We start from the raw sequence: 20,913 nt of genomic DNA, 5'->3' as shown, positions 1-20,913 counted from the left end.
TATTTCAGCAAGTGAGCTGATGAAGGAGCTTGATGGGCAGGTTGTAGAGGCCCAGAGTGTTTGGCAGTTGGAGAGTGGGTGTGCAGACTGAAAACCAGAGGGTTGAGCAATCATAACGGCTGGCTGAGCAAAACCTTGAAAACACGTATAGAGAAGTAAATAACTTGGGAATTATCTTTAGTTGTTCTTCTGTTTAATATATATTAATCTACTACCAAACAGGCTGGAAACCATAAGAGGCATTGCAATAGATGATGCGCAGGTGGGAAGGCAAGCGGTTGCTAAGGAATGGGGCGAGATTTCCACTCCCAGATTGCATGTCAAAACAAATGAGCTGACAACACAGGAAAAAAGGAGTGCTTGAAACAAAGGGGAAATAACAGATATCCAGGGAGCAACCAAGACAAGAACATCTAAAGTCTTGAAAGCTTTTTCACAACACTTTAAATCAGCCTTACAAAATTCTTTGGACATCTGGCACACACCTGTTTATATCAGGCTCTATTGTAAAAAATACAACATCTTCATGAGAAACAAAACCATGAGGCTAAAAGAATCAACTGGATAACTGTGATACCTTGGTTGTGTTAAGCCAAAAATGTGGGCAAGTACAGAATACAAAAACATTCACACATTCCTGAAAATGCCCAAAAAGCACAATGACTGTTTGCCTGTACGCACTGGCTGTTAAGATATACTAGTCTGATAAAATAGTTAACTTCTTAGCAGATGATCTTGGACTGCTTGCATGTTTTTTTTTAAATATATATATTGTTTTTAAAAATTGTTTAAGTCAAAAAGGTCCAACAGGGAATATATAATATATATATATATATATATATATATATATATATATATATATATATATATATATATATATATATATATATATATATATATATATATTCGCATTTAACATATCTAGTCACCCTTCCCCCTTATTGTTAAACAATTAAGACTTTTTATGAGAATACATATATATATATATATATATATATATATATATATATATATATATATATATATATATATATATATATATATATATATATATATATATATATATATATATGTATTCTCATAAAATGTCTTAATTGTTTAACAATAAGGGGGAAGGGTGACTAGATATGTTAAATGCGAATGCTAGTTTTCCCACAAGTAAACACGTTAAATACGTAGTTTTCAGACTTGCTAAATAGTAAATAAAGGTAGCACCCTATGCTGCCCCCTATCAGCAGCGACAGGCTCCGCCCCGCCCATCAACATCCCCAGTCGGTGAAGGGAAGCTGGGAGACCGGAGGCAGGAGCAGGCGGCACTGGGCTTAGCTGCTCCCGCGTTCGTCCGACAGTAAACTAGAGCTGCTCCCTGGCAGTGGTGGTGATGATGGCGGCGGCTGTAGACAGAGGAGGCGTCCGGGCCGCTTTCCTGAACCCGAGCAGCGGTGGCGGTGGTGGACCCGCACCAACAATACTTCCCACTGGAGCTTTAGCCGGGGCTGTGGTCCTGGGCTCGGGCTCCGGCAGCATGCCCGTACCCATGAACCTCTTTGCGACCTGGGAAATTGACCGATCATCCCCAAGCTGCGTTCCGAGGTAACGTTAACATTGTTGTGTTGGCGTACACCTCCACACACCACAGGGTTTGCCAAACACCCTGCCGGTGAATTAAATGTGGAGTGTGAAAAAACAACGCCCTTATTGACTGTAACGTGAGGCTGAAGAGACGAGCTGCCACACATTTCCAAAACAGCGCTGGGTTGGCTAGCTGGCAAGCTAACTAGCATAGAAAGCTAATGCTAAAGCTTCCTAGCAAATAGCGCTTGTTTTAGAGTTGTAATGTTTTGTGCAAAATTAATTTTTTTTCTGTTATTTGCCCATATTCAGAGCGCAGTCTGTTATAAATCTCCATTTACATTTTCTAGGTGTGCTCCTAATGCTTAGACGAGGTCTCAAAGTATCTAAATACTGCTGTAAACATTTGGTGCTTCATATTCCGTTATGATACCCAGCTAACAAAAGTTCAGTTTATCAGTCAAAAGCATTGCGGTCACTTGTCGCCTGCATCCCCCCCCCCCCCCCCCCCCCCCCCCCCCCCCCAAGTTGTGTAAATATTAGATGTCCGAGTGGGTCAGTGCTTGGTCAGATTTACAGATGCATGCCATCTAATAGCAACATAACTAGCTATAAATACAGTGACATGGATGCCAGCCGTCGCATAAGTAGAAGGCATCCTTTTCATGCAGTTGGAACAGCACCGTGTGACATTAACTGGTTGTATAAATGGCAGCTGAACAGCTGACCTTTTGAAAGAGGGGAATAAACGCTGATGTTGTGTGAGGTTGTCTTACATATTTTCTTCTGAAGAATTATAGTATAATGTTGAGTTTCTAGTCACAAACACTTAAAACAGGAGGTTTTGACACAGCAAGTAGACAGGTTTCTCCCAAGTGGCTTCAAATGTGCTCTGAGCTGCAGGCAGTCTTAGTGTTATTGTAATTACACTTTTTTTAAAAGTTAAGTAAGAATCATTGCATTTTTTAAATTCATTTTCAGTGAGCAGGCATCGCGACCACCTGACCTGGAACCTCTCAGGGGTTGTGGGTACATTAATCAGCTATGACCTAGATCTGCTCCCCTCATTGGGATAAAAGTGGGCTTGTGAGGGGTGGGTTTCCTCTACTATTGATGTTCATGTTTGCATTTTTCTACTGTGGCTTTAGTGCCTGCTAATGGAAGTTTGAGCGGAATCATCTCGTGTGGAAAGGCATGGTCTCTTTCAAAACTTGATTGTAAATTGTATTTTTTCCCAATCCAATCCATAAAAGTATAGTTACAATTTGTGTATTTAGTTTCAAATTTCCCACAGCCAATACATAGAGATATACATAGATATATCTATATACCCATATGTTTTTTTCTGTCTAAATGCCATTGGTCAGAATTTATGACATGAATGTACCATAACTGCAGGTACATATTTTCTGCCATAACACTTAAGCGAGTGACTCACAGACAAAGCGAGGGTGTATTGATAATAGTATTGCATACATGGTGCACTGATTTCCCATGGCTTTTTTTTCCCCACAGATAAAGGCTTTCATACTGAATGACAGACAAAGTGCTGAATTAAAGATGAATACAGTTGAGGATTATAATGGATTGTTAATGAGGCATAAAGTAAAGGTTTACTTGGCATTGTTTTGCATGAATCTTAATGGGAGGGCTTGTTCAAGTCCTTCATGTTGATGCATAAGATGTTTGATCTGATATGAAGTAGAGAAATAGCTTTTGAACCTAATTATTTATGATTTAGTCTGAAATATTTAGATGTCATAATAGTTTGACACAGTGGTTTCTGGCACTGCCATATACTTAATTTTATTTCATTTAATTATTTCAGCTTCTCGTGTATTTAGAGCTTAGCTTTGGCTGCTGTGTGAAGTTCTGTTTGGAGCCCAACCCAAGGCTTGTTTTGGGGATTTTGCCTCGGCATTCTTTCAGGGGCTGGGCCATTTTGTGTGCAGCTGTTTGCAAGTCTGTAGCAAATGTGGGTGTCCAGCTAAATTGCATAGTTTCAAATGAGGATTGAGTGCTGTTTAAATGTCATTGTTGTAACTCTAACGTCACACACAGCTGTTGTTTATTTGTAAATACAAGCTGGATAGTAATTATAAGCCTTGTGGCGTTATTGAATGCATGCCAAGGAAACAATATTTTATCCACATTAAAGAACACGACTTGTATTTACTTTCTTTGCATGAATTTGTGGTTACTCACAGTTTTGATTTTGACCCACCCATGTCAGCTATCCACTAAATTTCTTAACTATTGAACTAAGTAAAGATGGATTAATACTTAATCTGTTGTTCATACAAAGAGCCTGGCACTTGTGTATTCACTAACAGTTGCTTAGCATGAGCATATACGTGCAGCCTTTATTTAGGGATCCGTCATTGACTGGAATTGTTCTTGGCTGATTCTGTACCAGTCAGAAGAACAAAGACAGTGAATTATGTTTCTGCTCCTGCATGTTTTATGTTTCTGTAAAACGTTTGGCACCAACTTCCAAAATTAAGAAGGTAGGTTGTGAGCTACAATCTAATATTCACCAAAACAGGCTTGCCTCTGTGCCAGAAAGTAACATCAGTCTGTACTTGCAGCTGGCTTTTTAGTGAGCGGGGATTGTCTATAACATGTAACAGAAAAGATCATGAGCCTGTGCTCTCTTAAAAAGTGGGAAGTACTTTAAGTCACTTTCACTTAGATTGTATATTTGGAAAAGCTCAGGTTTTGTGGGGTTTTTTCTTATTTTTTCAGAATCCATATCGGCAAAAATGAACACAAACAGATGAGACAAAAAATTTGATTAATGAAAAAAAGAATAAAAACCAAACTGTGGTGGGCATTATGGTGGGCGTGGCTCCTGCTCAGCTGTAGTGGAGAAGGGGGGCTATGATTCAGGGAGCAGGGGCAAGTGAGGCAGATAGGCACAGGTATACTTTATGTCTAGCTATGATCTGCCTTTATCTGTAGAAGTGTACTGTGGCCCCTGTAGAAGACAGAGCTGAGAGCAGCCAGCCAGCGCTGTCCTGTTCGCTTATCCATTCATCACAATAAAAAACCTGTTAAACCAGCACCATGTCTGTGCTGTGATTGTACTGGGTGACTACCTAAAGTAGCAACACAGTTACATGAAATATCTGTCTGTGATATATCTCTACATGATTTATGTATGCCTGTTGTTTCATCACTCTGCTTTGGTGTACAACTAGCTTTTACCGTTTATATAAAGAAAAAAAAAACAACCTAATATACTTTAATGTATTTATAGATGTTTTTGGGCTTATAATATTGCTTAACATAGACCTGACTATCAGTCCTAATATAGCCCCAGCAGGTTTGTAAGGTACTAGGCATGGTTGGACGTTTTCTTCTGCTGCTCTACTTTCCATCACTGTAGAACAGGGTAAAGAAGAAAACATTACCTAACAAACCTTTTTTTTTCTGTTGCTCCAAACTCCAATCTTTACGTTCTTTAACAAACTAAAGCTTTTATTATATAGTCTGATTTAAAAGCATTTTTTGTTTTGTGAGTGTTTTTTTTAAAGGCTCCGCAGCTGTTTTATATGCTTAGTAATGCTTTCAGTTCATCAAACATCAACATGATGTGTGTTCTTCTGACCACATATCATCATGGAAGATGGCTCACCACTATCCCCTCCAGGTTTTAATAATGCATTGGTCAGTTCTTAACCAGTTTCGGGAACATCATTATTTGGTTTGTTTGAAGCAGCCTTATATTGTAAACCCTCTGAAAAATAATACGATTTTCTCTTTTTTTGTATGTTCTGTATTATACAAAAACCTTTTGGGCACACTGACATTTATTTGCTTTGTTGCTACTTCGTTGTCATGGCAAATATGCAAGAGCAACGTTTGGTTATTTACTTTGTAATGCAGTCAAGGGGCTCCGCAGCCGGCTGAGGAATCCATCTGACCTGCCTATATTTGTAGCAGGCCAGACATCTGTTGATGGAACGATGTGGTATTTTCAGGAATGACACCTATGTGGAGGTCATGATGGTGCAATGTTTATTTTCTAACAATAAAGAATGTGTTGCATGATGAGAGGGCTGGCTTCTTACCAAGTTCAAAGATTCATTGTGGCTTGGGGTCAGGAGCTATGAACTGAGCAATTTGCCCATGTTTGCTATGCAGACTCATGAGGCTTTAAAATTTATGGATAGATCATCTGCCGTATTGCTTGTTCTCATTCCTACTTCATTGATTACTGGATTAAAATAGTTTTCAAGATCTGGATTTTTTTTTTTCCTAGACTTTGTTCAGTCTGAATTATGTAGAGACATCAAGTGTGAACTCTGAGCCTGCAGACTACATCTGTCCTCTAATGATGTTTATCTCAGATGAGCCGAGCATCCTTCTTTCTGTCGGGTTGACTAACGCGAGTTGTAAGCTGACCTTGTTCTTTGTGAGTGGCAGAGTTGTATGTCAGAGGCTGACGCAAGTCAGATAGTTATTTCTTCTGCCCCAAATCTCTGTGGTGAATCAAACTAATCTTTGCTGTGCATGTCAGCAAATAAAAAAAAGTTGTGCAGACAAAAAGTCAAGACGGGACTGGAGCAACATCGTTATGTTATCTTTGTTCCAGGTCAGTGAACATGAAACCATTAGCTAGAGCTTTTTTATATACTGTGAAGCAAGCAGTATTGAAGAGATGCTTAATGTTTTACTGTTTTTATTACATTTCTTTTATTTGCGAATCTTTAGTTAATACTGGCGTTAAACCCTTGGATTGGGATTAAAACAAAGTAGCTCTGTCAGATAATATGTCCTTAATATACCCTGTCACCCCTCAACATATTAATCTCAAGTCATGGATATTGTTTTTCTTAGCTGGGGTGCTGCAGTAATCTGATTTCATAACAGGAAAAGAGGAGCTAGTAATCTGATGCTGTACACACACACACACACACACTGTCCACTTAATCCTCTGCTTCCTTTTGGATTCATAAACAAGGCGTCACCAGTCATCTCTAGTGCCCTTCAGGACAGTGGCGCAGCAGGCCGTGTCAGTCTGCATCATGTTTGCATCTTTGGCTGGCACCAGAATTAGCAGCTGATGTAATATTTACATGAAACAATGACTAAAGTGATTTGCTAGGTATTCAGAGTTGGTCATATCCCTGAAAAGGCTAATAAAATGATAACTCATCCCACACACTGGCGATGATTACGACAGTGTCATGATTATATAAATTACTGCAAATATTTAAAAACTGTTTATTGTGCCAGACCTAGTCGTTTGCTAGTTAAGGCACAGCTATAGCAAGCAAAATATCTAGTGGATGCACTGGTCAATGCACACTGTCTGGACAGGTGAGGTAATAGTGTGCACCCTATCATCCTAATGACGTAAGGACCGTTTTTCTTTTATAGTCTTTAAAAAACAAACTGTGTGTGTGTGTGTGTGTGTGTGTGTGTGTGTGTGTGCGCGTGTGTGCGTGCGTGCGTGTGTGCGTGCGTGTGTGTATAATAGGAGCCCTGTCCTAAGCTTATGTTTAGTCAGGAAACCTGCTCAAATAAATAGCATTGTTGTAGCTGTTTGAGAGGTTTGATGTTATGGGGAGACTGTTTTGGTTTTTTGTTTGTTTTTTTGTGTTAAGGACTCATTTTGTCTTTGTTAGAGCAGCTGTAGAAAAGAGTAAGCATACATAAGTAGGTTACTGGAAAAAAGAGCACATTTCAAACTTTATTATTGTTGATAGCCAGTGTTGTTCCCTATTTGTTTCATCCTCACAATCAATGCAAGCCCCAACTTCGCCTCACTCTCTCCACTGTGCTGCTCACACTCTTTGCTCACAGCAGACCAATCAACACCCTAGCTCCCTTTTTTCATGCTTACTCCCACTGCCTGAAATGTGTCAAAATTCTCTTGGTTTCCTTCCCTGCTTTCCTGGAGGAGGAGGAATATCCTTGGGAAACATTTCACATTCCTGGCAACTGGAGCATTGCCAGTGCAGCCAAAGCCAGCTTGCCTCAGCGTTCTCCATGCTCTGTTGTTGACCAACAACAGACTTTGGGAAGAGGGCAGGATTGGAGCTGCTGATTGCCCAACCCATTGTGAAGTTTTGCTGACCTGGCCTTAAGGTCTACAGTGACCAGGCATGTGCTAAATGTTCAAGTCGAATTCCTAACAAAAGGGAAGAAAGGTCTGTTTCCCCCTACCTGGACCCCAGAATGGGGGGGAAAAAGGCCAGATTCTTGTGTGGGCGGAACATGGGTCTGAACAAGTGAAGAGATCCAACTTCCTGAGCAAGTGAGAGACGTGAGGAAACGGTCCTCTGATACAGGGAGAACGCTGTAAAAATAAGCAAACTGAGGACAATGTTTCTCTGTTTTCTTTCTTTTTCTTGCTGAACTTATTTCCCACCTCTCCAGTTCAGGCAACTGAGCTGAATTAGCAGTAGAACTTATTACCAGAAACAATGACTTAGAAACAGAACACTTGTACTTATTAGTCTGCTTCTATATGTTTTTTTTTTGTTTTTTTTGTCCTTTTGTGACGGCTGTGCTTCCTTTGGTTTAGGCTAAATGACATCTGTAGAAAAGAGTAAACATATTTGCCTTTGTTGTTTAGTCAGGGATGTAACGGTCTTTACAAGTTCAACTCTCAAATAGCATTGAGCTAGATGCCCTCCCCACTAATCACAGATTAACAAGTTTAAACTGTCTGGAGTCCTGTTTCTGTCCTCACAGTATCTCAGTTAGCCAGTAGCATGTTAGCACCATCTCTCAGGTTGCAATTCTTGATATTGAAATCAGTTATTTGAAGCAAACCGTTTGGGGTTAATCTTTACCTAAAACAACATGTTCCGTGACTTCCATAAGCAATGAATGGTTCGACTGTGGTGTTTCTTTTTAGGGGACAACTGAAATCCCATCGGTGATCCTTATCACGCTGAGTGTGCTCATTGTGAAAGCAGCATACAGTGTTGACTCTGTAAGCCTTGCCTCCTTTACTCGCTGACATCCTCTGCATCATTTATGTTGACATTATTTCTGCATTGATACAGATAAAAAGCAAGATCTGTGAACAGAATCTCTAATGGTCCGAGCCCTTGTACTTCAAGTCCATTAATCATTTGGATGTATCAGGAGGGGTGAAGAAGAAATGGCAGTCAGCAAGTATATTCAGGCAGCCACTGTTCATTTCATGCTAATGTGCTACAATCACACCACCACTGTTAAATGACAATGTACTAGGTGACGCACAACATAGCGTGTTTTCTTCTAAGGACTTTAAAGGTCTCATTGCGATCTCTGTTGGAAGTAAAGCTAATGGATAGTTGTTCACGCCGACCATTCTTCATTTATTGACTGCACAATTCCCATTTCACAAAGCTCGTTTTTCTCTCTGGAAGTTTTCTTTACATTGCAGGAAAAAAAGTTCAGAGTCAGAAGAGTTTTTGAAACTTAAGTCCATCTAGCATCATAGACACTGACAGTAAATGGATCCCTGAGAGAATATTTTCTACACTCGAAGCACCACTGTAACCTCATTAGAAACATTTCTCCTTCTTTCACTGGCAGTAGACTGTGATTTTAAAATCTCCAATCACTAATGAGAGCAGACAAACGGATACGGTTGTGGTGGTTGTGAGAGTTAAAGGGCAGACTTAATCCTGTCTGATGCTCAGCCGAGGCACCATATGTCAGCATAAAATATGAATAGTAAAACTCGGTCGATGCTTTTAAATGAACATCAGCAGAGCTTTCATTTAGATTTAACCAGATGACAACAGGATTAACTTTTAACCCTTACAATGAACTTGCACCAGTTATGCGGATAAAACTTGGTTATATTTGCATTGAAGCGGTCATATTGTTGCGTTTTGTTCCAATTGCAGCACATCATAAATTTGCTTTGCCCCAACTTTAGGCTTAACGTCTGCTGTTTCTCATTCAGACTGAGATTGAGTCTGCTCTGACTTGCCAGGAGCTACAGATGTCAAAGCTCCCAGGGGTCAACACAGAGGTCGGGAAGGCTCTTCTCTCCATCTCACTGCGTTTTCATCCCCTCACAATCCAACCCATTCATCATGCTTCTTTTTTTTCTCTTTCTTTTTTTTTTTTGATGAATTCATCCTCAGTCTTTTTTCAAAAAAGCACTTACATAAGCTCTGCCGACTCTGAACACAAGACTCCAACATATTCTCATTTATTCATGCTGTTTTGCATTTCAGAATATGCCAGCATGTAGGGTGTTACAATGAAAGCAAAGAATCCAGTTCTCTTTTGAGAGCGACAAACTTTGTTATATAATTAACCCAGTTGTGCTTTTTTTTTTTTTAATTGTCAGAAAACTCCATTCACATCAACAGTGAACCAAGCCTTTAAGTACAAGTAGTTATTTACTTTCTTAATGATTAGTGCCTTCTTCGAAGGCATTTTAAGTTTTCCTGATCAATAGGCTTTACAGATTGTTTTAAATGAAGCTTGAGCTTTTGATCCTACCAGTGAACTCAAGCAAAGGAACATTTCTGAAGGGCAGACCATCCACCACTATAATAGGATTTTAAAGCTCAGTCATAACATTGTCGGAGGAAGCTACATTCACAGGATTTGCCTTTATCTTTTGAATTGGTCACTGCAGACATTGTTAATTTAATGGATACAGCAGGAAAGTATTAGAATACTTTGTGTTATTAAAACGATTAACTGTACAATAAGTTGCAGTTGCTAAACCATACTACTCAACAGTTTTCTGTTTTCTATGGAGATTTTATCTCTCCTTTTACCTCTGTTATGAACTACTGTGGCTGGTGTGGTCTTGTTCCACCGCAAACATTGGCCTGCTGACTTCATCAGTTTCAGATCAGAGCAAAGACAAAAGAGCTGTTAACCACTGCAAAAATGTCAACAAAGGATGAAAGCTGTGGACTTAGTTCCTATACAATACAGTGGAAATTGCTGAGGTGTGAATGCAACCTGGTGCTTTATTTTCTACTGTACAGAGGCTGAACTTTGGAGTTGGAGGCTGACGTAATCTGGCATACCTCAGTAGGAGCCTGTGCATCTGAAGCCATTTACCCAAAGAGGAGAAACTGTGATTAACTGGATAGAAGAATTTAGCTTGCTGACTTGCAAATCTTCTTTCCAGGTTGTTTGCATGTAGGGTAGGAGCACTATACTCAGTTGAATTTGTGCTGGAAGAAGCTCTTTTACATTGTGCGCCTGACTTGATGATAAAATACAGGGACAGGTTTTATCCTATTCTTGTATTTTGTATTTTTATTAATCGCCCAGCCCAGCATTTTGCTAAATCTTTATGGTAAAATACAAGTTTCCTCTGCCCCGTATCTATACATATACGTGTGTGTGTGTGTGTGTGTGTGTGTGTGTGTGTGTGTGTGTGTGTGTATATATATATATATATATATATATATATATAATATTATTATTATTATTATATTATAAGTATTATTAATTTTTTTATATACTAAATTCATACAGCTGGCTATCCTTTGAGAGCAGTCTATCACCCACATGCACTGGTGAAACCTTTGATTCACACTTTACAGATTTAAATCCTTTTGTAAACGAGTGTTTGAGGGAAAGCATTGGCTTGAATCAAATAGAAATGTAATCTGGCACTGAGCTGTAATATGCCATCCCATGCAAAATTACATAAAATGCGGCATTAATCCCAACAATAGTCAGATTTGGAGTTCACTAATACCATAATGCTGAGCATTATAACTGTTATGAGCACAGCTTTTACATTCTCCACCCTCCCTGAAAGCAACTAGTTTATCTCTTTTGCCATTTTTTTCCATATTTTATCGTCACAGTTTTGTACAAGAGTAGTAACACCTGCCTTGCCCCCACGCTGGACCAAATTACACCCATCGCAGCTAAGGGATCATACGGCAAACTCATTGTCAATAATAGACTGTACATGTAAAAGAAGACTTTTCAGAACAACACCAAAAAAGATGCAAAAGGCACAGTTGGTTTTATTGTTGGAAAGATTCAAGTTGTTTAATCTGAATTTGGATATTTACCTCAACAAAGAGTGATATGGTTGTTTATTTGCAATTAATAAAGCTCAGTTTCAATACAACAATGTGAGCAGTCTGTTTAATCAGTCACTTCTGATCAGGATTAATCTGCCATCTAAAAATATTTTCTCTGGTTTTGATTAATGATCTTACACCATCTGTTGTCTTGTATTATATAGGAATTATTATGAAAATGTAAACAACTTTTGTGCCAGAGGGTAAATATTTGGGTGTCTGAAGTGACTACTAAATCGAGTCTTCAGATCACGTTGCATTTGCTGAACATTGGAATTAGCAGGTTGACAATGTTTTTATCATGTTAGTTGTTTTGTAATCATCACACGTCATTATTATAGTTATAGTTGAAGAATTAAAAAAAATTAATGGACTGATGATGCTCTGCAAAGGCTTGGTTTAATGGTTTGTTAGTACATTACTGGTAGGATCCATCAGAAAAACAAAAATCTGTGAAATATTGACCCTATAAGCAACTGTTGTCAATGTTAAACTAAAAACTTGAACAAATCAGTGAGGATAGGAGCAGCAGGGAAGTCCAAAGTTTATGGAAGCAATATTCGACAGAGAAATTGCACTGTGAGTTAGTGTTATTAACCAACCAGTAGCCATTATACTCTGCGGTGCTTGTTTTAACAACTTGGACCAATTCAACACATGACTTGCAGCAATTTTGTGGCTAAAGCAGGAATCAGTAGCTTACCAAATGTCATTGGTCCAACTGCAGATGAGAGAAATGCTAGTGTTAGAAAAATACTTTATTGGTAATTTTATTCTGTCAGTTTGGCATGTGGCCTGAGCACTTTTATACCTCAGTAATGTGCTTTTAAGGGTTATTGAGTACTACAGTTCTCAAAAGAGACAGACTGAGAGGAAGAGATGGGTGAAGTGGAGTCTTTGGGTCACTACATGGCCCTAAAATGATCTGTTTGAATAGTTTTAAAACTGATGAAAGAAAAAGGAGGTGCTCATGATGTTTGTAGCATATCATGAGTCATTTCAATGAGACTACTGGTACTTCTAATTAAAATCAGAGGTGCTTTATTGATCCTAGAATGGGGAATCTAATGTAACAGAAGCATTATGAAATAAGAAAAACATTTGAATGAAATTAAATTAACTATGAAATGCTGTATACAAAAACTACTTGTCAGCAAACATCTAGATCACAGTCAAAAATACAATTTACAAATAAATATCCTCATGATTTATGTGGATTTACGAGAAAAAGGAGCACAAAATGACTCCTTTTTCCACTATTACCAAATGAATATATGGAATATGCTTGTAACAAATATGGAAGATTAACCAATATATTGGTTAAAATCAGTTTGTTTCAGTGAATCACCTTTTGAAAATCATCAATGACCCAACATCGAAAAGTTAAAAGCCTTTAATGCCCATGACTGTAACTTTGAAACCTCTTTGGCACTTCACATTTCATCTATGAAGGTTACATCCTGATAATATATCATATTTAGCTGCTTTTAACCTTGGAGACCTGTTGCTCAGAGGTTAATGTTTTGATTCACATGTTCACTAGAAATCTGCCTTTGCCAGAACCACGTCCTCTTCCTCTCTTTTTCTTTCTCTTTGAGATCATGAGAAGATTTCATTCGGGGGAATTAAATCTGAACCAGCATATGGCCATCTGGCACACGTAACCAGACATTTGGGCTTGAAAATAGCTTTTGCATGCAAGCCTGTGCAGGCTAAGCTCTTACGGCACATCCTAGTGTGTGAACTTGTTAAAATCACTTTGGTGGTTTAGATGGGCTTCATCACTTCTAATGGAGCACGGATGTAGAAATGATTTTTGCTAATACCAAATTACTAACCAGTCTTCTTACCTTTGTTCTGTTCCTTTGCTACCAACATGGTTTGCAGTTCTTTTGCTTTCAAGTGTTTATCTAGGAAAAAGTAAAAGATATTCTTTATTGAAGAACATGTCTTTGACATGTTTGTTAATATGATATGGATTTGTATTTGGCTTTTTATATTTTGATTGAGACTCTGTGAATAAAATATAAAAAAGTCGTAAACCACCATGTTTTGCTGCCTGAGCACTTTTAAGCAGTTCCATTGACTGCCCACCCCCTCTAAAACATGGCCTTGTGTTTGTTGCAAGTAAATGAAATATTCAGAAGTGAAGCTTTTAAAGTTGAATGTGCTTTGTTTGAGGTAAATTATGCATCAAGGCATGAAGAAATCATAATGTTAATAAAGAACAAAAGTACTTTGGCTGTTCTCCAAAAAGAGCCATAACAGCAGATGTTTTGGTCTGTTCCCTACATACAAACCAACATTGTACAGTTTACTAAGGAATGTTATGTAGCGTATTTTGCTTAAGCATGCTTTATTAATAAAAATGTTACTGCATTCAGTGAACAGAGAATACAAGAAATGGTACATCGAAAGCACTTAAAGCATTACTTGAATCCTCTTTCCCTCTTGCTTGGGAGCCCCTCAGCACATACCAAACATAGACAGTCTCTTTTTTTTCATCCAGTACTCTGTTACATCACTCTTCCTCCATCCACCGCTTCCCCCTGTTTTGTGCCTCTGACAATTGCTGTGCAGTGATCCGAGGGCATGGCACTGGCAAAACATCAACTTGAATGCTGACCAGGGAAAAGGATGACAGAAGTGTGTTTATGTTTAGGCAGCATATCGTTAAATTGCAGAGGGTTTGTTGGTCTTGCTTTCAATGCTACGTACATTAGTCACAGTGAGAGGCCACGTGGCCATATTTACATAATGAACTTTTTGATGCACATGTTTCAATCAAAGGACAAATAGCTTTCCAGAATAGCAACAACATAACTGGTACTGATGTTTCAGTGTTTCCAGCTGAAACAAAATGCGTTACAGCAAGGTATTACAGAGCTGGCTGTCTGTTCACAGCCACTTTGTTTGAACACTATGTCTTCACAGGGTCTTTTCATTCTTCTACTAATGGCTACTGGAGCTGCTGTATCTCCGTAAACCCTTAAACCTGAGTGTTTCTATCACCAGGTTATTTAAGAGGCCGTTATCACTGAAATGTCTTGAAATAGCACAGTGATAGTAACCACATGTGCTTTTAAATGGAAGCACGTCTTTGGCAGATGGCTCTGGAAGATGTTGCTGTGGACTGAATGAAAACTGCATTTTTTGTTGATTTTATGATGTAGTGGATGACTGAAAAGTACGTGCACAGCACTGACAAGGACATACATATGGAAATGCAATATATGTGGAAACATTAAAGGCTTAATGCTGTAAAGATGCCCCTCCTGTGATCTGTATGTGAATGATCTGTTTTTGTTCTGCTTTTTTTTCTGGTGTTTTCAATAGGAAGGAATTTACAGAGAATGAGGTCTGAGGTCTTATTGTTCTGCCTTAATCCCAAATGATTATTCCTTCAGATGCTTCCAATCACATCATCTATCATCAGACCTTTGCTGAGGGCTAAAGGTTCAGGGATTTCAAAACTTGGCGTTTTATGTTAAAATACCTTGTAATGCCTGCGTTCCATAGACTGTGAGCGCTTTCACATAAGTCCTCAGACAGACATATCATTTTACCAAAGAGCCAGACTCAAAGCAGGGAGAGACTGAAGCTTGGTGCCTGGCCAGAAGTCTCCTTTGAGATCCGGCTACAGCAAAACCTGTGTGTTTGTCTGTGTGTGTTTGAAGAAAGCTAGCCATGTAAGCATAGTGTGAACTCAGATGAGGAATAATGAAGATTTTTTGCTTTGCAGATGTGTGGCCTAGATTTCCACTTTGCTGTCCATTTTTTAATCCACAACTGGGTTGATTTGGTTCCCTCAGATGTTGCAGAATCTTTTTTTTTTTTTTTTTTTTGTAAACAGGAAAATATAGGTTCAGCTGAGACACAGTGGTATGACCATTTCCTCTTGCACTTACGTAAGGCTTGTCAGTTTAATGTAAAGGAAAAAAAACTACTTCCTTGTTTAACTTCCGTCAAATGTTTTCAGTCTTTTGCTATTTTAAGAGTGCAACGCATGAAGCAACCAAGATAATCTAACCCTCATTTAACCCACTATTACAGGACTCTTATCTAAAACCAAATATTTGACCAAAGCAGTAATTGTCCCGTCTGATAAGATGTTTTGTTTGTCCAGCACAGATAAATGTGAGAAGGTTGTAGGATTGCAACGGACAGGCCGTCATTCATTGCACATTAACTTCAACAATAGTAGTAACAGCAGATCCAGATTCCCTTTCCAGAAGATTAAGTGGTGATGATTGTTTTAAGATTATAAACAAGAACCAAACACCACTAAATGAAGACCTGCACAGTTATGTAACAGTGCAAATCCCATATATTGTCTTACTTATGATGCTCACTTGACACTTTGGGAGACAATAACCTTATATATAATTTTGATACGTGAATATCACCTTGTCCCTGCAAAGGTCTGTTTAATCTAAAAGGCAAAAATGGCAATGTAATCTAAAGGACTTTGCTCTACATTAAAGAGAAAGGTCAGCATTTAGTGAGTGGGTGACTTGGACAGACTAATGGGCTTAAATGGAGCAGCACTACTGCTCTTACTGCTAGAAGTGATGGCATATAGACTAAACCTATTAGCTTTGCAATGTTCAAACACCTACTGGGTGCCTTTTGTCAGTGGAGTCAATAACTGCTCATTTTGACGTGACTTTGCACAGAAGTCTGTCACTTATCAAATTCTTCGTTTGTCATAAGTGTAGATTTAAATCTACACCATGCAGCTCTGCCAATGTAATTCATCTTAGCAGACATTATTAGGAAACTAAGGAAGAGCATAGAAATAGAAGGTGCTTACTTTGTCATTGGTTGGTGTATGTCAAAACGGGAAACAAATCATTTAATTAATCACCAGAAAAGGTGTCTCCCTCTGTAACTGTGTAAATAAATAAAAATGTGGATGTGTTCAACTTAATGGACCAGTCAAAAAGAATATCATCATCGTGTGTGGCTGCCACCTCTATGACAGCATATAAAATGTAGAGAAGACATGACAACATCATATTCACATTGATATTCCATGAAAAGACATACCTATTGCACTTATCATTGGTATGCTTTTAAAATCAGGAGTATTAGAACAAAAAGCTGGAGCTGTCTTTTTTCCATACTACCCTACCCTGTTTATCAAGCAATGGTTTTTGGGGGTGGGGAAAAAAAGAAAATTATCATTTTCATGACTCTTACTTTCTAATAATAATAATAATAATAAAAAACATATTAGAAAATAAAAATGCAATCTTATTTGTTGATATCAATATTATAACTCATTTACCTTTAGACTGTTATTACAGTCCAAATTGATGTGTCCTTTTAGTGTAATTAAAACTTGGAAAGTAATTGGAACCAGAAGTCTTAAATGCATTTAATGATCAATAAACTGTGTCTTTATCAATGATAACTCAATCATTAGAGCTTGGCAGGGAATTTGTTGGCTTAACCAGCACAAACATCTAAACTGAAAGAGGGATTTCCTCCTTTGGGCTCTTATCAGCTGGAAAACAGACAGAAAATGTATCACTTATCTTTACTTTCTGCCGTCTGCGCACAGAAATATTGAACTTGTGACTGCTATATACATGCAACACCCACTTAGCTCTCTGTGGACTGATAACACTGTTTTGTTTTGGACTGGTTTGGCACAGAAAGGCATGATGCGATCCCGACCCAGGGTGTCTCAGGGAATGTAAGAATAACAAGCTGTGATGGAGGATTAATGCATTTTGAAGAGCCCCTGGTTTGATCTTGATTGTGTGCCAGTGTCCACTGAGAGGAGGTGACCTCACAGCAACTGCTTGAGTTATCCTTAACCCAGTGTATGGCAGCTATTTTAGCACAATTATTGGTTTTGTGTAACACCTGGTCTGTCAGTGAAATTATGTTTGGGTGGCAAAACAAACTGGCATCGAGTAGGAGCACGGGGACTGCCAGGCACTGGGCCAGGACAGATGGCCATCAGTTTCAGTTACAACAAAACACAGTGGCTAGCAGGAGTGCAAATAATGCTTCTGTCTGCTGATAAAATGAGCGTTGGTAAAGTATGCAACCCCTTTAGCGTTGGCAGCCTTTTTAATTACATGTGAATTAGTGTCTGCAGAGAGCATATGAGAGCAAGCCGTGATGAGATGGAGATGTTAAAGCGTCAGCTTTTCCTGCTATTTCGCTCCTTCCAAACATCTGTGGATGAGTAGTGATCTTGTATCTGTGATCCATGCACTACTTGCACAGTTTAATATTTAATTATAACAGCCTCAAATGAATCTGTGATTACATGCAAGTGCTTTTTTTTTTTTCTCTTTCTTTTTTTAAATATGACAGAATATTGTCATTGGAGGAAAAAGGGAAAGTCTGCAGGGGAAAACTGAGTTCATGGCCTTGTCATGCTGTTGTAAACTTGGCATGGTCATGTTTGGATTTTTTTGTGCTTGGTTAAACTTTCACTTAACTTCTGTTTTGCTTCCATCCAGAATCATAACTCAGTTATGCAAGGAAAATAAAACTGTGTTAAGTCATTGTATAAAAATTTAACCAGACATGTTAAATTATTTGATAATTTCATAAGTTATTTGATATTTGAGAAGCATTTAGAAGTCCTGTTCTGAATGTGTTCAGGAAAAAGCTGGTAACTAAGATATATTATGCAGTAGGCGACTGGATAAAGGATCACTGTCATAAATAACCCTGAGCCAATCAAATCAGCACGGTGCTAAAAGCAAATAAAGCCTCATACGCTGATTGTTTTCAAGTATAAAACCTGCCTGTAACAGCTAACACAGGATGCTGAGTAGCTATAAATAAGTAGCTCAGAATGATTGATTTGCTTTTCATTGTAATATCACAAGAAATCAGTTGGCTTTTAAGGTAAATAGAAGCTTGATTTTATGGCTTTTGATTAACCAAAATCTTATGTTGTGTGACACATCTCAGCTTAGTGCAAAATTAAAATAATGGTCAAATTTTAAATATTAGATGAAAGTGCAATTAATTTAATAGGGCAAATAGTTATGATCAAAATTAGAACTGCACAATATATTGCTTGAGAATCATTATTGCAGTGTACATGTATTAAAAGTCACGTAGCAGGTACTGCAATGTAGGAGGCAAATTAACTAGATGTGTTTTCATCAATTTTCAAAGTAAACCTTTATGGTAAAACACAATCCATGTTTGAAGATTGTAGAACAAAACATTTACCCTGCACATAGAGCGATAAAAGATAGGAAAAAAATAACAGTCAAATACAAAGAAGAACCAAGCTGGTGAGATTCACAAAAAAGAAGGAAGATTAATGCAGGTTAATGTGAACAAGATGGCAGGATTTAAGCAGATCTTCAAGTTCTCTTAAAGTCTTCTGTTGAAAATTCCTGTTTTTTTAATATTGTAGTTTAATATGTTGCCGGCTAATAAAATATTGCAATGTCTGCTTTATTAGTAAATATCATGCAGCCATAATTAGAATACAGTCAACAGGGAGAAAGCGTGCACCACATTGCATCAGATCACAGCTTTGTGATGACTGTCAGATCTGTCTCCTTTGTACTTGAATTGGATGAGTCTTTATGAATCATCGTTACTTAACAAGGAGTGTCTGGATTGAGAGAAAAAGTGACTCTCAAATAGCTGATTAGATGGTATATTTGTCTGCACAGCTTTTTCTTTCTTCCTGGAGAACTTGGTCTCAGACTGATCAGAATGCAATTGGAAAAGCTGATTGTGAAGTTCTCATTTTTGTGCAGTGTCTTGCTATAAAGAGCATTTTTCAAAGATGTGGAATTCATTTTTGTATTATTTCAGATATTTTTCTTTTCTTTTTTATTACATGTGCGCATTTCTTGTCGTCTTTTGGTGTCAGATTTCCCCAAAGAAGTGTTGACTGGGGCCCTCATCAAGCGTTTTCGTGATTGAGCTCACTGATGTAGACAGCAGCTTGACAGCTCTGTTGCATTAAAGATGAGTGGCATGTCAATCAGAAAGGCATTTAAATATTAAGTGTGTAAGATGTGTTTCTAAATGATTTAATCTGATAACAAACAAATGGTAGTGAGTCACATAAGCCTGTGGTTTGTGCTCATCATTCAGTCGGCGCTAAAAGAGCCGACTGAAGATAATTATGGCTTGTCAAGGCATCTTTTCTGTTTTGCGCAGCAGCACCTTGTATCATCCATTTACAAGAAATCCTATATTTCCCTAAATTTCTTCCTCATTCCAGTCATTCCGAGATGTTTCCGGCTTCTGCTGTCATAAAATCAGAGTAAATAATGATAAAAACAAAATAAGACTGGTCCGGAAATAAAAACTTAATATTAGCCAGAACTGTTTAAAGGGCTATGTTGATATGTTATGAAAGTCTGTTTGTGTTAGATGTGCTAGCTAACTACTTTTTCTTACTTTGTCTGAAGCCCTGTCTGATTTATTTTCTCTTTTTTTTCACAGGCTTTGCAGTCTCACTCTGAAGAAGCTTGTTGTCCTCAAGGAACTGGATAAAGAGCTGAATTCTTTGTCTATAGCTGTCAAAATACAGGTGGGTGAGTTAATCTCCCATGTGTGATTGGAACAACAGGCTCGGGTGCAAGACACTTGATAGCAGTGTGTCACAGTCTGAAGTCTGCGCCGTCTCCCACCTTTGTTTTCTTTACGCTGTTGAACATAATCACATAACCTCGCCGATGATAAGACATGCTCCTAATCCTGCTGGTTGATAAAGCCTTCCTCAGCCGCACAGAAAGCTCTAGTGCATCACATCCACTCGGGACGGGCAATGCCACTCTAAGCAGGAGCATTAGCACCTTAAGACGGATTGTGCATCTTGCATTGATTGCTTGTGCATACACATGGTGTTTAGTTTCAGTGTGTTTGTTTAATATTTATCCTGAACACTTTATACAGCCATCATATTTAAAGCTTTATAGCAAAGTGTAGCTTTTTATTTTTTTCTTTTCCACATCTTCCTCGCTGTTTTGATGAAATGTCAAGGGGTTTTATAAACTAAATGCACTTTGCTAATAACAGCTTATAAATCATAATTATTAAGGTGTATCTTTAGTGAGCATCAAAGGTGAAATTATGTGACTGTGTGTGTGTGCAAAGAATATAAGGTCACTCCTTTTCCTGTTGCCAGTGTCTAAAAGTCTGTACTTTGTGTCCCAACTGGTTGAAGAGCTTGCCATGTTTTTTGTACAGGCTTAACCATGCAAGGAAATATAGAAAGTACAGTTGTGCTCATATTTATTCATACCCTTTCATTAAAGAAGGAAAAAAAACAGCTGCCTGTAAAATAAGCTGAAATTGACTAAAGTAATAA

The 20,913-nt window shown here is 38.2% G+C and overlaps 1 protein-coding gene across 1 annotated transcript in view; it reads left to right on the top strand.

Moving 5' to 3' along the window:
• Positions 1–1,361: 1,361 nt before the first annotated feature.
• The window catches only part of LOC306762524 (phosphofurin acidic cluster sorting protein 2), a 51,383-nt gene continuing 31,831 nt past the window's right edge, over positions 1,362–20,913 (top strand). The window contains exons 1-2 of the mRNA XM_079249034.1: positions 1,362–1,593; positions 20,046–20,133. Of these exons, the coding sequence (XP_079105160.1) occupies positions 1,382–1,593; positions 20,046–20,133 (300 nt within the window). The 5' untranslated portion in view covers positions 1,362–1,381. The remainder of the gene's footprint in view (positions 1,594–20,045; positions 20,134–20,913) is intronic.

The sequence above is a fragment of the Telmatherina bonti genome (assembly GCF_933228915.1).
Source record: "Telmatherina bonti genome assembly, chromosome: 11".
Taxonomy (NCBI): domain Eukaryota; kingdom Metazoa; phylum Chordata; class Actinopteri; order Atheriniformes; family Telmatherinidae; genus Telmatherina; species Telmatherina bonti.
The sequence above is the reverse complement of the archived record's forward strand: the minus strand, read 5'-3'. Positions and strand labels throughout refer to the sequence as shown.